Source organism: Corvus kubaryi, unplaced genomic scaffold, assembly GCF_017639235.1.
Source record: "Corvus kubaryi isolate FWS band 111438036 unplaced genomic scaffold, C.kubaryi_AGA036_p1.0 37300, whole genome shotgun sequence".
Lineage (NCBI taxonomy): Eukaryota > Metazoa > Chordata > Aves > Passeriformes > Corvidae > Corvus > Corvus kubaryi.
Window position 1 is genome coordinate 3083879 of NW_024581093.1, and position 20769 is coordinate 3104647.

The window sequence follows — 20769 nt, forward strand, 5'->3', positions numbered from 1 at the left end:
TATTTTTGTTTTGAAAAAGAAATATATTTCCAGGTTGAAAATGGAGCTGCTGTGCAGCAGTCAGAGCTGTGGGAGAGGCGTCTAATTGTCACTTACAATGACCCTCGATTCTTCTCTAAACATAGAGAGATTCTTTTTCTCTCCTAACGCTCTTCACCCTCGCTCCACTTCAAAAGCAGGCGTATTTACAGGGCTGGATTATTCTCTGAGTTGCCTCCACCACCAGTAAATCATAAAAATTTCTCCTACAATCAATGGAGTGTCTTCACATTTACCAGACAGTATAATTTGGTCCACAAGGCAGCTGATTGTTATCTATAACCTCCCCATCCAATTCAAGTGATGGGAGATGTAACCCAAAAATTTCCTTCGGATTTTTTTACTGCCAAAATAGATCACATTCTGTGGCAGCCTTTTTACAATCTCCACTTCTCTAAATAAACATCACAGAACCTATACTGCTTTTACTGCAAAATGCTTCTCCCTGCCTGTATCGAGGCTGGTTTTTAGCTGATGTGCCAACAAACAGTGGCAGCAACTCTGTGCAAGCCCAGGGTGCAGCACCAAGACACGGGGTGCAGTGGGGACCAGGGAGCACCAGGAATAATCTTCATGGTTAGATAAGGTGGAAACCCCCTGCACTCTCCCCATCCCAGTTAGACACTGCACAGTGATGTAAATTTTAGCTCCCGAAGAGTTGGGGGTACGGTGCTCCTTCCCATCAAAGGTATAGGGCAGCTGTTATGTGCAATACCCAAATCCCCAACAGGCTATAAGCAGAGTCTGCTGTGGAATTGTTGAGCTGGGACATTCTGCAGGGTGGAGGGACAGAAACAGCTCTTGCAAAGGCCACCAAGCAAAGCCGAGCACTACCACAGCTCAGTGGCTGCAGAAGTGCTGAGGAGAGCGCAATATTTAGAAGAAATCATTTGAAGTACATTCCTGGACTGTAAATGAACTGAAACTGCTCAGAAAAGCCCTGACATTGAAGGTCATGCAATTAAACACAGGGTTCTGATTTGCAATGATCAACAAAAAGTAAATGCATTATTAAAATGCATGGCAAATAGAACATAACACCAAAAATGGACAGATTCTGGCTGTACTGTGCCATTATCTTAATTAACAGCTTTCTCCTATTGATTTGTTCACTAAGATTCAAACATATTCATTCTTTGATGAACATTTGTATTCAGAAAATGGCAAATTTCTTCCCAGCCTTCTTTTGTTGGGAAGGGATGATAGCTGTTCATGAGAAAAGGAAAGGAGAAGGAGCTAAACAGCATAGCTCCCACACTCACAATGCAACTTTCTCACTGGGGCCTTGAACTTCAGAGCGGCTTCAACTCATTTACAGAGCCTGGGAATGAAGGTGCCTTCCCTATATGAAAATTAAATATTTTCATGCAGTGTTATGACTTCTCCTTGAAGCATTTGTGGCTCCATGTTTCACTGGCATTTGTGGTCATTTTAGTCCACTGAGCTTAAATGTGTAATAAGGATGCCTGGATGTGGATAATTCTTCCTCCTTTCCCACTGCAATCAGGTTTTGTCCTTCATTATACCTTTCTCTGGAGTCTATTAGAGCATAAATCTTTAGAGAGTTCTTCAAGCTTTGACCTACATCTTGCAAATACGGGAACTTTTCTCCCTAAATTGTCTTTTGAAGCACACCAGTTCATTAAAGTTTTGAACACTGAACCCTCACTCTTATTGCTTTATCACGCAGTTTATGTGCCAAATGTCAAAACAGGCATCAGAAATCTGATTTATGAGGATATATAGAGAAATTGTGGTACACGCTTGTGACTGGGAGTCAGCTGGCAATTCCCTATCAGGATTTCCTCCTCAGCTCCCAGTGCCCAGCATGGCAGTCCAACAACAGCGCTGCCAACACTGAATTCACAAATCACGATTCAAGACTAACAAAGTTTTGAGGCTTTTTATAATATCTTTGAATTGCTTTCCAGTTTTAATCACATTTGACCATTTTGTGATTTTTTTTTTTTGCCAGTAAGTCTGTGCTGATTGTAAAAAAATAAAAGCTTAACAAGCCAAGCAGTCTCCAAATGCCAATGTGAGATGCATTTTATACTTTTTGAAGAATCAGAAAATTATGGATGAAGCTGTAAGCCAGCAGCACTAAACAACACACCAGCATGGGTAAAGCATGTCAGGCTCCCCTACCGATTTACCATTTTATACCACGGCGGATTTATGTCCTGCTCACACGCCCGATCTCCCTCAGGCCGCACAACCGTAGTTATTTTAATCGCTGGTTTTGCATCACTGGTGCATCCCCCGGGCCCGGCGGCTCCCGCGGGCGTGGGCAGGGTGCTGTGCCCGAGGCCGCCCCCGGCCGGAGGGTGGAGCCGCGCCGCCGCCTCCCCCCGCTCCTCCCGCGGCGTGCGCGGCTTCGGCGCTACGCGAGCGCGGGGATCCGCCGCGGCCTGCGGGCCGCCATGGCCGGGGAGGTGAAAACCAAGCTGTCCAAGAACCTGCTGCGCATGAAGGTGAGGGGGGAGGAGGGGAGAGGGTGTCTGAGGCCTGCGGGGGGGGCTGAAAGCGGCGGCCCCCAGGGCCGGGCCGGCACCGGTGGCGAGCGGGGTCCCGTGCTCTGAGCCGGGGCCGGGGTGGGTGTCCCCGGCCACACGCGGCCGTCCCGGAGCCCTTGGTGTGGGGCATTCCCGTGCCCATCGCCGGCCACGCGGCGCCAGCCTGGGCTCACGGGCGGCAGTCGGTGTGCCCTGGATTTCATCGCCCACACTAAATACAGATATGTTTATCCATGGTCAGCTCCCCGGCCCTCTCGGGCTTGCTGGGCTGCTTCCCCGGCAGGACATCGCTGCTGCCGACACCGATCTGCTTAAACTCCTCGAGAGGTGTCGGAGGTTACAAACTGCAAGGTTTGGTGCAAGAGAGCAACTTCGTGATTCCAGCAAAGGCTGGCCTCAAGAGCCAGCTCCAGCGCACCTTACGGGAGTGCCTTCGTTGCACCTCGCTCCTCTGCAGCTGGGTTGCCTATTGCGAATTTAAATAAAGAGATTTCCCACCACCAGCACATTGAAATGAAAATATCGACGCTGCTTGCTTTACTTGGGGGTGGAGCTTTTAGTATTGAGGAGGAAAAAACGTTTAGGTTTTGGTGTGTCTGTTTTTACTCCTGTTAACGTTACTGGCTAAGGAAATCCCAGCCTGCATGGGGAGTATTAACCACCTTTCCCAACTCATAAATGCCGGGGATCTTAGTAACATCCCCATGTGCCTGTTACTCTTGGAGTTGTGAATCTAGTGTCACCAGTCTGAAATTAGTCTCTGCTCACTGGCTAATGGATTCTGCTTCACACCTTGTACTACAATTCCTAATTCAGTAGAGTATGTTCTCCTCTGATTGATGGTCCTTTATTGCTGGAAAACAACCAGGAAAAGTTGAGTTCCCTTTCTTTCTTTTTAATGTTAATATTCAATTTTTTAAACTGAACATGATGGGGCCTTTGTGGCTTCTTGCTTGTGGTGTTTTATTTAGCTATTTTTTCCCCCTTGTATTTATATGGGGCTATATTTCACATTCTGGCTGAAAAGAGTTACCTGACTTCAGTTCAATTTTTCACATAAAGTGCACTCTGCTACAGTTGGATGATGGAATATTTACCCTAATTAACAGATGCTGCTAAATCTAAAACTTGTTCACAGAAGGAACAAAATACGTCTTGCCTACTCTCAAAAGGGAATAGGTGTTGAACTGAGTCAGCCAGCAATGTGTGGCACAGTCAGACTCCCATAACCTGGATGGCAGCATCATTATTTTTCCTTATTTTTATATAATACACTTTTAAAATGAAATTTCTATTTCTGTTGTTTGCCAGTTTACTAACCCCCTGGAGATTTCAAAAGCAGGTTTTTAGAGTGTTTTTCTGCAGAAGGCCATGGAGAACCAGGCAGGTGGATATGCTGCCATGACATTTGCAGGTTCACAGTCCAGGCAGTAATAACCAGCTTTGAAGAGATCAGTAGGTTTTGAAAAGGTCATACACAGATCTTGCATTGAGCACTTTGTTTCTGCAGATCTTCCTGTTTACAAATGTTTTAATTAAGCCTTTAGCAGCTGCCTCTGCAGGTAGTGATGCAATGTATTACCAGAATTCAGCAGGTGGGTGAAGTGGCACCCACAGGTGACGGGTGGTTGGTGGTGTTGGAAGGACCATTTGCACTAAATACTGGGCCACATGGAAAAAAACTTTTAGATCTGGCACCATTTGATCCAGGTCCCATTGCTTGGGGAAACTCACCCAAACAACCCCTCAGTTACTGACTTACATAGTCTGTGTCTACCACAGTGGGTATATTTTTAATTCATCAGTGTGTGTTTACATTTGAGATAAACCTGATCACATAATTTTTATCTAGGTTTTTCCTGTAGTAATCTTTAGGAACATAATCTTTAAAATGGAGTGTGAAATGATTATTTAATTGGGTTCTTGTAGCAGAATTTCTTGTGTCGAGATTTCTGACTGGCTAACCAATTTCCTTGAGCAATATGTTTTTCCACATGATAGATTCACTTATTTTCCTCAAGAAGATACTGTAATTTTAATTGGAAAGCTTTGACATATTTTGAATCGACTCAGAAAACAGAAGTCAATTTTTCTTTCATTAAAGATGTTGTACAGTGGATGCAAATAGAAATGGAAATGGAAAATGAGACATTAGCTCTGTTGGCTTGTACTTCTGAGTTTGGTTTCATTGGGCATTTTGTAAAGACTGAAAAGGTGTGGGTTGTATATAATACATACATTACACATCTATATTACCTGTCTGTTGCTACAGGACTGAGTGTGAACTGTACTGCTAGACTTGCCTCTGTCTGGGAGTTAGGTTGGTATAAATGTAGACCTCTGACAGATACATTTACTCAAACACTTTCTATAGATCCTAAGGAAGGTTCCAACTTCTAGGGGGCTGGGACTATACAGATTATTACTATAAAATTGTGAAGCATTCTGTTTTTTTCCAGCACGTTTCATTGACATTGTTGAGACTTAATTGTCACTCAGTTCAGGCACCTGAGACAAATGGAAGTTAAAGTGCTGTTTCACAGGCCGCAGGTCTGGGGTTCTGTGCTCTCAGCAGTTTTTTATAGGCCATGACAGATGTCTTTTTCTACTCCCAGCTGTTGAGAGGTTACTGTTCCTACCTTCCTGTTCCCATCCTCTGACAGAGGTTATCATCAAGGAAGCAAATGACAGGAGTGCCCTTGTATGAGGAAAAAATAGCAATCTTGCCCTAAGCTTCATTATTTATTGGTCTTGGCTGTTTTGGCAGATTGTTCCTGCAGTGAGTTAACAGGTGCTTAAATACACTCCTGGACCGGTCCTTTGGTGGGTCAGTGAGAACTGAAGAGCTAAGAACATCTTCTTTAGCACAGCAGGAGACAGAAGACTTTTCCTCGTAGTCTAGTTTCAAAGTCTGACGTTTTCCACTTCCAAAGGCAGGTTGCACCTTCAGAGCTACAAACGCAATCCAGTTCATTAAATCTGAGAAACGAAGAGGATGGCTGAAAGTATAGATGGTTCAAAAAATGGTCAGCCTGGTATGACCTATCTCCAGCTCTGAGCTCCAGTGCTGTTTGTATGGGTGGACTTGGTTCCTGATGTGCAGCAATAACTTCAACACCATTACCTTCTCTCTGGCCTTTGCTGAAACATTAGAAAAACCTTAGCAAAGTTAGGGAATTGTGAGAGCTCCAATCCATCAAAACTAGCCAGAAGAGGTCTGTTTCTCTATATGTAAGTACAGATGTGACTGACTGTTGACTTTCAGTAGATAGCTGTGATCAGCAGCTGTTTCAGTTTTCCATTGTCTGTTTGCCCAAACTTTGACCAAGCTCAGAGAAAAGAATCACAAAAAGTATGTACTTTTTGTCAACTGCTGAACATTATGTAATGCATAATTGCCGTCATGTAATTATTGCATGTTCAGAAGATACTCATGATGCAGAAACTGAAGCTGTGTGTTTGTGTCTTTTTTTGTAGTTCATGCAAAGGGGTTTGGATTCACAAACTAAAAAACAGCTAGAAGAAGAAGAAAAGAAGATAATTAGTGAAGAACACTGGTATCTTGATGTACCAGATCTAAAGGAAAAAGAGTAAGCTTGTAATTTTTTGTACTTCTTATCATCACTGGATTGTTTTGAAATGGAAATAGCATATTCATATTTTTTCCTATAAGTATTATAAATAACCAGTTAACAGAAGCAAAAATAGTGACAGATTGGCATTACAACTTTTTTTATTACTTATTTTTAGGGCTGTTCTTGAGGTTGCCTAGTGTAGTTTGACCTACTTTCAGTTCTTGTGTGTATTGTTTTCTTCCACTCACACATTCTTCTAGATGCACGTAATCCGTTTCTTTCAGTCAGGGTCCAATTCATTCATTGATGCTTTTTCCCTTCATTTGAAAAAAAGTTTGAAACCTTGTGTTAGTAAATTCAGCTCCAGTCACATGCTTAAGTTGATTCAGGACAGTTCTGTCCTCTTGTGTCCAGCTCACTGCAAAACCTGGTTTTGAAATAGGAGAGATAATGGCAAAAATAAAGGAAGGCTTAGCTAATAAGGAAAAAAGTGTCCTGCTCTTTAGAAAGTTGCTTTAAATAGCAGGAGAACTGCTTTTGAAATTGCTTGGGTTTCATCCTTTCAAAAGTGGAAAAAAGTTCCACTGAGAGAGAACATACATAGTTTTGAAAAAGCTGGGACCCAAGGAATTAACTGTAGTTGAATAAAGCCATTGATAAACTCTTTTCCATTACTCTTGATGGATATGACAAAAAGGTATTTGAGTTTCAGTTGTAGGAAGGAATGTTCAAGCTGGACATTGGGAGAATTTTTGTAACAAAAAGGCAATTGAATCTCTGGAGTGGATTGTCTGAGGAGACACTGGATTCTTCATCATGGGAAGTCTTTTGAGGACAGGTTAGCTGGACCTCTGCTATTCATGGCACATGTGTGCCTTGAGGCAGGACAATGAGCTTAATCTCTTAATCTTAAATTCTGTGATCATGAGAGTTTGTTTTACATGGGAGATGAAGAGGATGAGGGAACAGATACATGTGTGTGAGGAAAAGGATGGAACAATCCACGGAAGTACTTTTATCTGACACGTGTATTATGAATGCCTCAGGGTCATGTTTCTTTTCTCACTCCATGCTCATTAAAAGAGGACAAAAAAGGAGGGAGAAGGAGAAGTCTGTCTCTGCTGAACAAAGAATGACACAGTGTTTTATATCCTGACAGACTCAACTAATGCCAGGGCTAACAGCACAATGAAAAATTAATTAGAAGCTTTTGCTGGTATAGTAGTGCCACCTGGGGAGTGATATTATGTGGTATTTTTATTCTGGCAAAAGTACTCGTGTAGGTGGAATCATATCAGCAAAGAGTGCTTTTTGTTAGGAGAGTTAATTTTGCTTGTGGAACTAGCTCAGCTTTACTGGCAAAAAGTATTCCTTTGCACTCTAAGCTCCTTGTACCGAAAGATTTATCAGAGCAATTAAGCAGAAAGTAGTTGATGGTTTAAAGTACGTGTGACTTTGTTTATTTGTGTGGGGGGAAGGTAGCAAATCCTTTTTGCATTTATTTAATTTGATTATTTTAAAGTGCAGTGTTTGACAAAATGCTGGGTTTGGGATTTCATGCAGGAGCTGTATAATAGAAGAGAGAAGCTTTCTGCGATGTGAGGATCTCGTTTATGGCAGAATGTCCTTCAAAGGATTCAATCCAGAAATTGAGGTACCATTTCAATGTCCTGGTTTGAGGTGCTCTCACATTAGGATTGAAGCCCTTGGGGATGGGGATTTGAGTGTTCACACTGCATCCTTACTGGCCTTTGCAGCACCTTCCATAAATCCTCCTATGTACGGGAACTCCATCATTCAACCCAAAATGCTGATCAGTGCAGCATCTGGTAAATAGAATCTTTTTACTTGCCTGTATTGATGGTCAGTAATTGCATGACTCCTGCAGATTTTCTCTCCCTGAAGTGAGGAAGCCATCCCACATGCTGCTCACCAAGACAAAAGCTCACTTTTCCTCCCGACATTTAATGCAGAGTCCAATCTACAAACATTAAACCCTATTTATTCAACACTTACTTGTGTAGGTAAGGGCTTAGAGTTCCAAAGTAAAAATGCTGGGCAAGAGAGTCTTTAATTTCTTTCTGGCATGATTCATGTTGATGGAAGTACACAGGGACAGTAATAAAACCGTTACCACTGAACTGAAGCAGGAGGATGAAGGTGTAAAGACTAAGAGCTTTGCAGAAGGCATGCAAGGTGATTTACTAGGGGATTCTTTAGATATTTTGAACTTGCTGTCCCTGTGACTCAGCATATGATTGCTTCATGGCTTTTACTGTAAATCCTTGAAGATATTCTTCCTTCTTAACAAAACCATTTCAAGGTCTATGTGCTAGCATCACAGTGAAAAATTAATTATGATCTAACTCTCGGGTCTCCTGGAGATGTTTGGAGTGCCCTTTAGGATGTTTGAGTAGTACAATACACTGAAAACACTATTCTCTCTGTTGCCTCTTTTCCCAAAGGCAAACTCTAAACTCAGCTTAGCAACAGACTGTTGCCTTTTCTTCATGAGTTTTCATAACAATAGTGTAACCAGGAACAGCAAATAACTATTAAATTTAATTCTTACCTTTTATTCTCTTCTAGTGAATTTCAGCGCAGTTGCCATTGTGTCATGGTTACATGTTTGAGCTATTTCTTACTTCATTTTCAGAAGTTAATGGTCCAAATGAACTCTAAGTGCAAGGAAGAAGAAATTGAAGAGGATGATAAAATGGAGGCTGATGTGTCAGATGAAGAAATGGCCAGAAGGTAAGTTACATTTTATGACATAATCAGTACTGGCTACGAATATGGTATGTTACTGTATTATGTGTGTGGGGAAATAAAACCCAAAAAGGAAACAAACAAAATAAAACAACAAAAGCCCACAGCAGATATGGTACTGTCTCAGATTGATTTTCCAGGAATGCTGGTGTATATTCACTGGAATCTCCATTACTTTTGAGGGTAAAATAACTTGTAGGGGTTTTCTGCCCTTTGATACCCAGGTATTCCATGCTAATTCCCTCCTTGTTACCAGTTGCTGACACACTGAAACTATCAGAGTGAATAATAATGTAATAACTCATGTAGTACTTGTGCTTCTCCAAGCTTTTAATGACCACCACTTAAACTGCTAATTAGGTTTAGGATATGTGCCACGATTTTTCCTCTGATTTTAGTAAAAGAAATTTTTTTATTCTCTCTACAGATATGAAACATTAGTAGGAACAATAGGGAAGAAATTTTTGAGAAAAAGGGACCAACGTGTACTCAAGGATGATGATGAAGAGGATGAAGTTGAAGAGGGGAATAGTAACACAAGACCTAGTAAAAGAGCTAAAAAAATGTTCTTAAAACCTCAGGATTAATGTCAACTGCACAAGTGGAGCTTGTTACCTAATGCCTACCAAACAGAGTCCCAAGAACTGGAGATTGTTTGGAGTTTATGCTATTTAATGCCAAGGGTGGATTTGTGAATCTGTTCTATTCTCATTGAAATTTCTACCATCCGCAGGACAGACATTTTTCAAAGTGGGTGTGTATACAATGGACGTTGTACATCCTTTCCTCTCTGTGCAGCTTTTCATGAGTGGGGCATTCATCCCATCAGTCTCTTTAAATGTTGTGCATAGTTAAATTGATGTTGCATGCAATCAAAAGCAACGCTATTTACACTTTAGGATAACATCTGAAAGAGTATTTGGAGCAAAGATGAGCTGTGTCCAATTCAGTAAGGCAGTTCAGCTTTCACCACTTGCTTTTATTACGAAAATGAAACCTGCGCTCTCTTCAAATTGAAAAAAGTCAGCAGAAACATGCTTGGTTTGTGGGCTTTTTTACTGTGCTAAAAATAAGATGGGAGAAGAACAGAGAGATAAAATCCACTTTATGGAATTTTATTTTTTATGAAGTTTATTTAAAAATAGAGGATTTTGTAGTGAAACTTTTTTTTATACAGCAAGCCACATATTGGGTGATGTTTACAGTTTGACATCTGAGCAGATTGTGAGTCTTAGTTTCTGCCTTCTGAAAGAAGTTTGCTAATTTTGCCTCTTTTTCAGCAAAAAAACCCAATCTTATAATTATGTAAGTCTGTCATAAAAGCATAATAACAGTTTCAGAAACATAATTGAAAGCTGAATAAAAACTGTGGGCTTTTGTCATTAATGATTGTGGATTAGCTTATTTAATGTAAGAAAATTATGCTTAACACAGGCTGATACAAGGAGTGATCCTGTTTTGTGCTGGCCACAGATGTCCCCCGACATTAGCTGAGTGCACTGATTTATTTAGCATGTGATGAAGCAATCTGAAGTTGTGCTAGGATGGAAACACCATTCTGTTTAGTCTGTTGGCGCTCCTGGGTCTGTTAAAAAATGTCAGTTTGGTCTTGTCTAAAATCATAGCAATTCTCTGTGTACAGCCTTTCAACAAGAACTATTGCTATGCCTGCATTTCCTCAGGATGTCCAAGTTACTCATCCTCAATGCTGGCTCTCTGGAGAAAGAGGAATTTGTTAATTGAAGCAAGGAGTGGCCATTCTGCCATGGGCACGAGGCTTTTTTTCGGTCTTTTTTTAACAGCTCAGTGAAGCAAGACATGAAACTCAATTATTTAAAGAAGGACACACTGTGTCTGCTGTATTTTGCATGTGATATATGAACTATAATCCAACTATAATCCATATATCAGGAGCACCTAATTAGATATTCAAGATGAATCACACATGGAAAGAGAAATATACTTTTAACCTAGTAAGGGTACTTTGTGCAGGTGGAAAGGCTGTGATTCATGATCTGAGATAGTTTTTCAGAGCTAATTAAATGCTACTGGTTCAATTACTTAAAACCTGATCATATATTACTGCTAGCTGAAAAGAAGTTAATGATGGCAAGACATTTTTCTTCCCATGGAAGATGTGACCTGAGCTAAGAAATGATTTATTGTTGGTCGTCACAAGAAAAACTTGGAATATATCCCATTATTCTTGCTTATTAGTAGGAAAATGATTCCTCTCTCTCTGAACACATTTCTTGAAGGGAGAGTGAATTTCTGCATAGCTGTGCTGAATAGTTGAGGGGTAAAGTGTGTTCTGGTGAACCACCAGCAACCAGGAGGTGTCACTGCAAGTGCGTGTCCTGAGAGACCGTGGATTGGGGAAGTTTCCAGTGCTGCCATGTAAACAAGCTTTGGGGTTATTTTGATAACAACAGTGGCTCAAATGAATTCCATGTGGAGTCTTCCTTTGTCAGGGTTCTGCAGAGAACTCTCCTGTGTTGCAGGGTTCTGCTCAGTCCAATGGGGGGTAATTCTCATCAGTTAAAGGGCGTTCTACCTCCTTAATTTCATGTCACTTCTGGAGGGATAGCTGGACGTGGGAGTGGCGTGGTGCATGGATAAGCACAGGAGAAGCTGAAGAGCTTCCTAGAAAATCCATGATTCTGGAGCTGGGACAGAGGAAGGGTTAATTCTGTTTCCTAAGCATGCCCAACACCAACTGTGAAGAAAAGGTAGACGTCAGTTTATTGTCTTTAAATCTGGGGGCTTTGCTGTTCACATTCAGCTGGCTCGGTGCTACAGTAAGACCAGCTACTTATTTTTAGCACAATCTTTTATTCATGGAGAGTTTGCAAAATGTGCCCTTAAAAGCACCATCCATAGTGTGTTATTGTGAGCAAGACAAAAGCAAAGCCCAGCCCTGTGTGACTTTTTAAATGTACTTTAAGTACAGAGTTACAAGCAGACATGGTGGGACCTTCTGAAATACCTGTCTGCATTTCCAATGGTATAAATACATGTATATATGTATGGATTTAAGTCTGACTCGAGCTTCCTACCTGAGGTAGAAACATTCTGCTGTATAAAATCTGTGCTTGAACTTCTCTTGACAGAGATGTAAGTGTAGCAGTGAAATATTCATAATGCAAGCCTCCATTAATTCAGGCTTTCTTGGCTCTGACACAGACTCTGACACAGTGCATTTTATGTGCAAGTTCCTAAGCTGTAGGACTTTCCCACATGGTGATGTTTCTAAATGAAAAGTATTTCTTTGAAGGCAGAAGCAAGTTGGGTAAGTAGTGTTTTTATTACAGAAAATGGTTACCTGCAAAATGGAACTGGTAGAGTGTTACCAGGCACCAGAAGTGTTTGTGCCTGTGACCCTGAGGTGCCCAAAGGGTGGTTCTAGGTGGTGCTCTCTGACAGCTTGCGTGTGTCTGTCCCTCGTCATGTGAAGTTTGGTCCCTCCCTTTGGCAGGCTGGTGGTGCATATTTTGTAATAACTGCTGGGGTTGAAAACATGGAAGTACTGAACAACTTCATCTTTCTTGCTGATGTTTCTCTTTTGTTTCTATTCTGCTTAGTATTGGATCTTAAAAGGTCCTGGACCAGAGTCCAACTGAAGTGAGCCATCCAGTGTGAATTTAGTAATGCTTGAGCTGATTAAACTTTGGTTCTTGGGGAGGGGCAGGATGTTCAGTGGTGCCGTGGAGTTTGAACCGTGTTTCTTGTGCTCTGTGTCTTGTTCTCTAAGGAGACACTCCATTATGCAATGCTACAACCACAGGTGGCTGTCGCTGCCATTGGGCATTGCCTGTGTGTGCAACGGGGAGCTGGGCTGGGATTCTGGGACTTCATCCAGCATTCAGACTTTAAAAGAAATTGTCTTGTCTTTCTCTTAATTGGAATACCATACTTTTAAATTGTATTTGGAATTAGATGAGGCTGGGGGCAGAGGGGGGTGGTTTCTAAGCATTTGTTTTGCTTCATTTGAACAACAGTCCAGAACTAAAACTGCAAAATCGCTTAGGCTCTCATTAAACCTTTCTCAGAGAGTGCTAATAAACCATGGTGGTAGGGAAGGATGTCAGACATCCCACAGTTCCCTTCCACATGTGAATTCAAGTTTCTGTGAGAGCTGGTGCTTTTTAAGGGCTTGGTTGTTTGTTTTCTTTTCAGGCTGGGAGAACATCACCTTCTACAATACTGCCTTGCTAATGGAACCTCAGCATGAGGCCTCAGGGTTTGTTTGGTTTTGTTCGGTTTTACACCATTCTCATCTCAAACCTAAGAGGTATTTTGGGCCTGGCATTCACACCTCAATAACCTGCTTTCATCAGCTTTTGGGGAGCTTTAGTTAAACTGTGAAACTGTTCCTTAGCTGTACATGTTGACGTTTCTTTGTGTGGTTTCATGTTGCACAGTGAGGACCTGCTTATAATTGTCACAGCAAGATGAAAAGTCCCTCTTAGAGAATGGTTATTAACAGATAGGAGTCAGGGGGATGGTTGGAGCCTCAGTCACCAGCAACTCTGTAGATCTTTGGTAAGAACCAAACAATAGAAGGGGTTGCTGGGTGAGTCCTATCACTGCAGGCCCAGTTAAATGCTGATAGGAGGCCATGACTGCCCGAGAAACCCTTACATATAAAAATCCAAGCAATTATCTGGGAGCAACAGCAGGAACACCTCTAGGGAAGTTGGGAGGCAAGACAAGGAAACAACTGTGATTGATGGCACAGAGAAAAGTGGTTTGGTGAACTGCGTGAATGCACATGGGAATCCCATCGGATAGAATGGAGGTGGTGAGTGTCGTGAAGCTTGTAATGTTCCCTGAGGTCTTGGGGAACACCTTGTCATGATCAATCATTTACAAAGGGGTAAAAACCCTTAATGGAACATTTAATGTGAGGGAATAACCTGAACACAAATTACTGAACAAATTCGGTAATTCCATTATTAATAGTAAAGCTGTGTTCTGGCCTCAGTAAGATCTTTCAGTGTCCCCTCTCACCTCTTGCTTGGTTCTCAGTTCCTCATCCCTGTGAAGTATCTGTGCACCCAGGCCATGAGCTGCCACCACGGCCAGTCACACTAGGAGCTGGCACACACCACAACCAGCCCAGAGCTGCTGGCTGCCAAGCCCAGCAGAGATGACTCCTGGGCCTCCCCTTCAGTGATCATCTTCCTCAGCCTACAACCTCTTCACCCAGGTACCTGTAGGAACTCACCATCTCCAACACCAGTCCTGTATTTGTTCAATATTGGCCTGTTTAGTTCAAGAAGTGACAGGTAACAGATTCCAAGGAACAGGTAACAAGTGACTGGACAACAGGAAATCCCTCCAGTTATGCCAGGGATGGTTTTGATTAGATACTAGGAAAATTTTTTTCACAGGGTTGTAAAGGACTGGAAGACGGCCAAGGGTAGTGGTGGAGTTGCCATCCTGGAAGTGGCACTTGGGGACAGAGTTTAATGGTGAACATGGTGGTGGTGCTGGGTTCATTGTTGAAAACCATGATCTTAAAGGGCCTTCCAACCTCAGTGATCCTGTGATCCTAAGAAGTTTGAGGTGGGAAGGGTTGGCCAGCAGATCAGTGGTATGACTGACCAGCCGTCACTTTGGGGATGGTGTGTGCAGGAGTCAGTGCAGCTGGGGGCAGCTGTACCTAAAACACCTTGTAATGTCTTTATTTTCCTTTTATTTATTTTTAGGTATACACTTACAGCATTTGTGAGATTAATGATCGGATGATGTCTTTGAGCAAAAATACACTATTCAGTGGGAGGAATCAACATTTGACCAATACTCAGGCTAATTACAGATTGGGGAGAGAGAGTGGTTTTTGGTGTTTCTGCTATTTTTTGATGCATTTAGAGATGCATTTAAGAATGCTTCCCCTGTCTTAGTGGTTTTGTTGGTTGGGCTTTTTGCAGAGAAGTATGGTAGGAAGAACAACATTTTCTGGAAAATGGGGAAAAGTGATTGTGAAACAAAAGAAAAGGTTTCCTTTCGATTTCGCTGGCTCCTTGGGTTGTTTTTTCACTTTGATACGGATGAACAAACACTAATGGCATTAAAGTTCCTGGGCTATGGTATCCATTCAGGACAGTCATGTGGACTCTCATGTTTGCAGGACAGAATTAAGGGTATAGCGGGCTTAGCTTCATATACAAATATAATGCAATGCTAAAAATACAGAATTTCCACCCCTTTTGGGACAAAAGTAAGTCTAAGCCAGCTGTGGCATTTAAGCACCAGTCACATTTTATAGTATGATTGCATCTCAGAAACAAAGCTTAGTAGTTTGCTCCTTAGAGCCCATCAGCCACAATAACACTGCAATATATAGAATTTTCATCACCAGAAGAATAGGTACATACCAAAAATTACTTGGGGCAGTTTACTGCAGTAATGGCCAGAGGGATGCACATGATGATAATTTTCATTTCATCCTATGGCTTGTCTAAGGATGATGGTGAAAGAATTATGCCTCCTAATGCTCCTTTCCAAGATGACTATGTTTTACTCATATTAAAGGTAGAGGGATGAGATGAGCTGTGAGTGGTTGGATCTTGTGAAAAATGAAGTTTTAAGTGTGTACTTCATTGTCTAAATGCTCACAGATGACTTGTCTCCCTATAATAACCTTAGAAAATGTGTTGGCAGCCTATCACAATTAATAATCCATACTCATGTGCTACAGGCAGTCCAAAATTCCCCAGACATATTTCTTACCCAAGCTTATAACCAGATTCAAATCAAATCCTACATTTGTGCCAAAAATTGAACGGCAGTCATCTCGCAGCAAATAATTTTACCTAACTGACTCAAGAGTCTTAAATTCCTGATTTTTCCCAAAGTGAAATTCACTTTAATCTCATGTTAATATATGTATCCTTCAGTCACCTGCAAAAGAATCCCGTAACCTTGCAGTGAGGATTGCACAGACAGTGGAAGGTGCTGTACACACGTAGCATTACTGTAGGTTTTCCTGGTCATCTAGATTGTATAAGATCCTTTAACATTTATGGGGACAAGTTTTCTCTCTAGGGTGATGTTGAATTTCTCTTTGAGGGCTTTTTCCACCTCTTCATCTTCAAGAGTTACAAATTCTACCAGATCCATGTTTTCCTTGTAGTTGTACGTGGTCTCAGTGAGTGTCCACCCAATTAGCGCTCGGAATCCATCGGTGGTCTGGAGGGTGCAGATGGACTTCTTTGTGAAGAGGGAATCTGGAGAGGTCTGGAGGTATGTGCACTGGAAACGGAAATCTTCCACTGTCCGTGGCTCAAGGCTGAACATATAAACTTTCCGGCACTCTTTCTTCTCCAGCAGGTCAGAGTTGGAGAAGCTCTGGTTGGGGATGTATTGTTTCCGTCTCATTTTCTCCAGGTACCAGACACCATTTATTTCTGTGAAGCGGAAGACGCCGGGAGCCTGGGGCTGGTCTTTCCCTGACACAAGCTCCATCGGCTGCCACATCTGGTAGGACACCCCGAAGCCTCCATCAACGATGTAGGCTGTGCCATCAATGACAACCTTTACCACGAGGTGGGTCATGAGGGTGGCGTAGGCATTCTGGTGGGGGTTGAACACGTACGCCCCCAGGAAGCTGGTGTCATAGCCCAGGCCCTTCAGCACCCAGCCCAGCAGCTGGTTGTTCTCCATGCACCAGCCACCCCGCTTCTTCCGCACGATCTTGTTGTAAACATGCTCCAACTCCAAAGTAATTTTCTCCCCACAGTGGATGCTGAGGTTTTCGAAGGGAACAGCACGGATGTGGTGCTGGAATATATCGGTTAAGGTTTCCAAATCTTGTTTTTCAGTGGAGCCTTTATAGCCAGTTCTTGCAAAATACTCTTCAAGGTTCATCTCACCTGTAAAGGAAGGAATTGTGTTTTGGTTTCTTTACATCAGTGATTTATGATGCTGTGGAAAGCTGCCCTGGCTCTGCCAGCAAAGATTCTTGAATCTACTGAACCTCATCAGAGCAGCTTTTAAAGGAAACAAGTATTCCTATCAAATGGCTCCCTGAGCAAAGACTAGTGCACGTGAAGGTTTGCTTTTGTCTTAGAGTCATCCCTCTGGCAAACAGCTGATGCCATTTCAGTTTCATACGAGGCAGCTGTGAGATGGGGATTTGCTGTACTTGCATTGTAACAGCGGGGTGAAGAAGAAATATAAGATCACGCTGGGGAGTGTGTACAAGGGTTCCTGGAAAATGGTCTAAAACCACTGTTCAGTGACAGGATTGTCACTGGGGGAAGCAGTGTCATCTGCCAGTGGGAGGGAGGATAGTCTGAGCCAGGATTCACGTGTTCTTTTCATGAGTCTGCCACTGATGGACATGACAGTAAATGAATTGCTCGTTCAGCACACATTGCTCTTCCACCGCTTACAAAAAGTTAACATGATACTCCTGCATGTTTTGTGAAGTGTCAAGTTTTATTCAGATAATTATAACTGAAAAGACTGACATTTAGAAGAGTCACAGACCACTGAGTCTTGTGTCTGCTCTGAGTGTTGTGGAAACTCCTTTTGGTGTTGGAATAATGGATCTGAATGGAGGTGAGTGGCCTAAAAGACAAAGAGCACATCTCCATTCCCTCCTGTGCCCTGTGTCTCACAGGGTACCCTGAAAATGGACAGGGGCTGCTTTACATCTCTCTAGTCCCAACCTTTCTCAAAACTCACCAATCCTAAAACTCAGCAGTGAACTGCTGAATGTTTACTGCAAACTGGGATTTCTCAGGATGATTCTCAGTGGCAGATTCATGCTGTGCATATTCACGGTGTAGAGGCAGCTGTTCCAAGAGAATGGAGAGCAGCAGCAAAAACTACACATTACCTCCTACAGAGAGGAATTAACTTTCAGTGATATCTAAGCATTGTTGGAGGATATTCTCAATGTAATATTGGGTAAGTGTAACATAAAAGTTACACTTTTATGCCAAAATATGGCATTTTTTCTTTTGATTTGCAGAATCCGAGTATATCTGATCCTATCACTCTGACTGTGAATGCTAAATAGATCACACAAGCATAAAACTGGTTCTTGAGTTTATATTACTTGTAATTTTTTTCTGCAGCTCCATAATACACTTGATCAGCATTAGATCTGGACTGCAGGAGATGAAAGCTACCGTTGTTTTGAATTGTGAGCAGACCAGATCAAAAGGCAGGTACTGAAAAGGCAGCCCCACAAATGTGGCCATGATTTATGCAGAGAAAAACATCAGCAGAAGAACTTTACAGGTGCAAATGAAGGTGTTCATACAAAAATATTCCTCACCAGGACTATACACAGTATCAGCAATCCTACTGTTAAAAATATGTTATTTGTTTTCCTTTATCCTAATACATCAGCACATGGACTTTCTGGGTTGTACAACCCAGTTTGTAATTTTTTTTAAGTTGTTTTTAAAGAGCTCTAATTTATTCCCTTAAAGCAGAATCTGTTGATTATTAGATTGAGCTTCTGCTTCCTTTGCACTTGAAATACTTTTAAATAAATTTATCTAAAAGCATGATAGAAGAAGTTGCAGTTCTAAATTTATATCTACTATTGTATCTAAACAAAAGAATCTATCTCATAGTGAAGCTTCTCCTGAAGAGTGAAAGGTAGAAGAATTGAAATTGCATACAACTGTTTTGCCCTCTTTAAGAGCCCCTGTATAGCAGGTGATATTTTAGCGCTATATCAACACATTTTCAAAACATTTTTCCTAGAGAATGTTGCGAATGTTATTGTCCATGACCTTTACCATCATAAAGAAACCAGGTGTTTTGCATCTTTGTTTGGAGGGGTTTTTTAAGAAAACAAACTTACCTCTTAAAAGATCCCTTTTTATTTATTGAGGTATTCCGTTTCTGGATGGTTTATTACAGGGGCAGCAGTCAGTGATGCCAGGAGTGGATACAGATTGTGAGGGTTGTCTTTCTAAGCTCTGCTGGCACTTGCTCCTGAATCTTAAATACCAAAAAAGGGCAAAGTCCACCCAAAATGAATTCACATTTTTGGACTTCACTGATCCGTGAGCAAATTAAACTTTGTTTCTTCTCTATTAGTAGATGTTTATGTCTTCCTCTGGTTAAGACCAGAATGAACTTGTTTTCCGTGTACAATAATTACAGTAGGCTGTTGCAAATGGCGTTGTAACGTTTTAAAATTAATTGTTATTTTGCAAACCAGCACTTCGCGGTGGAAGACGTTCATCTGTGCCCTCGTGGGTACAATGAGGTGCCAGGGTGTTGCAGGATGTGTGTCCTTGTGCTCCATGGATGAACAAATGACCCTTTTGTGCCCACAGAGGATCTTTCTCAATCTGTTCAGCTCCTCAGCTGCAGCAGGAACTTATTGTGGTGCTGCCACACCTAATGAATGCCATGGCAAATATTTATTTACATTTCTGCTCTAAACTTGGCCTCCTGCATCCTCAAAGCGCTGCAGTGCTGTTTATTTCATTCTCTCCCAGTCAAGCCTGTCTCCCCTTCATTCGATGGAGGTGGAATGTCAGAGGAGGTCTCTTTGGGGAAGGCAAAGAGCACGTTACACTGCACCTGGGGAAGCACCTGAGTTTTAGGCACATCAGGTGCCCCGTAGGTCTATGTGGTTGACTAAAACAAGCATCAAACTCTTTTCCTTGGCTGAAGACAGATGATTTTCTGTCGCTCTCGTTCATGGCACATCCTGTACAGTACCACAGGTATCACAAGGTAAAAGGCTTCTGTGTTACAGATATCTGTTACAGTGCAGATACTGCAACACGCGTATCAAACAACGAGGCCGTGGAAAAGAAATATATATGGACTGATTCTTGGTAGATGTTTCAGAGATGTTTATTTCTCCAGCCGCATGGCCGGGGCTCTGCCAAGGAACTGAGGCAATCACGGGACCCGAGGGTCCCTGCCTGCACAGGGGAACACAACACAACCAAAGGGAAATGAGGCTGACCAGGGGCAGGGAAACCCCATGTCTCCCCCCCAGGACCCCACAGCAGGGCGGGGGGAGGGCCCCAATATTTCACCTGCTTATTTTTAACAAAAAGAGATCTAGAACTTAACACTGAAAACAACTGGATAAACATAACAAGAACAGTTTTAAAACAAAACAAGCCACCCTCCTGAGTCTTTAAATGTCCAAACAGATTCTCTGGAATATCTTAAGGTTGACAGAAGGGAGACAGGACTTTCCAGGCATGCTTTGTGGGGAAACTGAGGCAGGAGAGGGTTTAATTTCTTCCCTCCCCCTTTTCATCCCCCCCTCGGCATCGGAGAGGAATTGTAGGGAAAGGGAATTGTATAGGGAAGCCATGGGGTGAAAAACGGATTAGGAATAAACTGGGGATGGGGTAAACTTAGGAAAGGGTTCATATTGGGTATAGGGTAAAAGGGGAAGGTAGGTTGTGGGTAGGGAAGTTGCTGGGATGGATATTGTTTATAATTTTGTGCATAACGGCTGCCTTTGACTGGAATACCTCCAGGCCCAGTAACATTCGCTGCTTGAAAACCCTTCTTTCCTTGCACTGTATCAAATTGTACAACTTCCCCATCTCTTACACTTTGCAGGTAATTTTTAGGGTTATTCCTTTTAATGGCAGTTCTATGGATGAATAAATTCCCCTCTATCATCTCATGTTATAAATCCATAGTTGTTTTTTACATTGTACCATTTCACAGTTCCTGTGATTTTCGTTGCTACAACTTCTCCTATCACATGCTTGCGTGTTTGTTGTGGCTGCTTGTCCCGCGTGGCCGCCACCTCACCAACTCCGACGTCTCGGCCGGGCCCCCGCGTTGCGGCTGCTCCGCGCTCTCCGAGCGGCGCTGCTCCGGCGCGTGTCTGGGCTCTGCACGGCCCTGTGTTGCCA

At 42.3% G+C, this 20769-nt stretch overlaps 2 protein-coding genes across 2 annotated transcripts; one reads left to right on the forward strand and one right to left on the reverse strand.

The window, feature by feature from the left end:
• Window positions 1-2371: 2371 nt before the first annotated feature.
• On the forward strand, window positions 2372-10285 carry MPHOSPH6 (M-phase phosphoprotein 6). The gene is made up of 5 exons (XM_042027123.1): window positions 2372-2513; window positions 6033-6145; window positions 7694-7784; window positions 8787-8884; window positions 9327-10285. Exons 1-5 carry the CDS (start codon window positions 2463-2465, stop codon window positions 9484-9486), a joined length of 513 nt encoding a protein of 170 aa, XP_041883057.1. The 5' UTR covers window positions 2372-2462; the 3' UTR covers window positions 9487-10285.
• Window positions 10286-13296: 3011 nt separating this feature from the next.
• Window positions 13297-19709, reverse strand: NAT1 (N-acetyltransferase 1). The gene is made up of 2 exons (XM_042027122.1): window positions 18729-19709; window positions 13297-16776 (listed from the first exon to the last, which is right to left on the reverse strand). The coding sequence occupies exon 2, from the start codon at window positions 16769-16771 to the stop codon at window positions 15899-15901; it is 873 nt and encodes a 290-aa protein (XP_041883056.1). The 5' UTR covers window positions 16772-16776; window positions 18729-19709; the 3' UTR covers window positions 13297-15898.
• Window positions 19710-20769: the final 1060 nt, after the last annotated feature.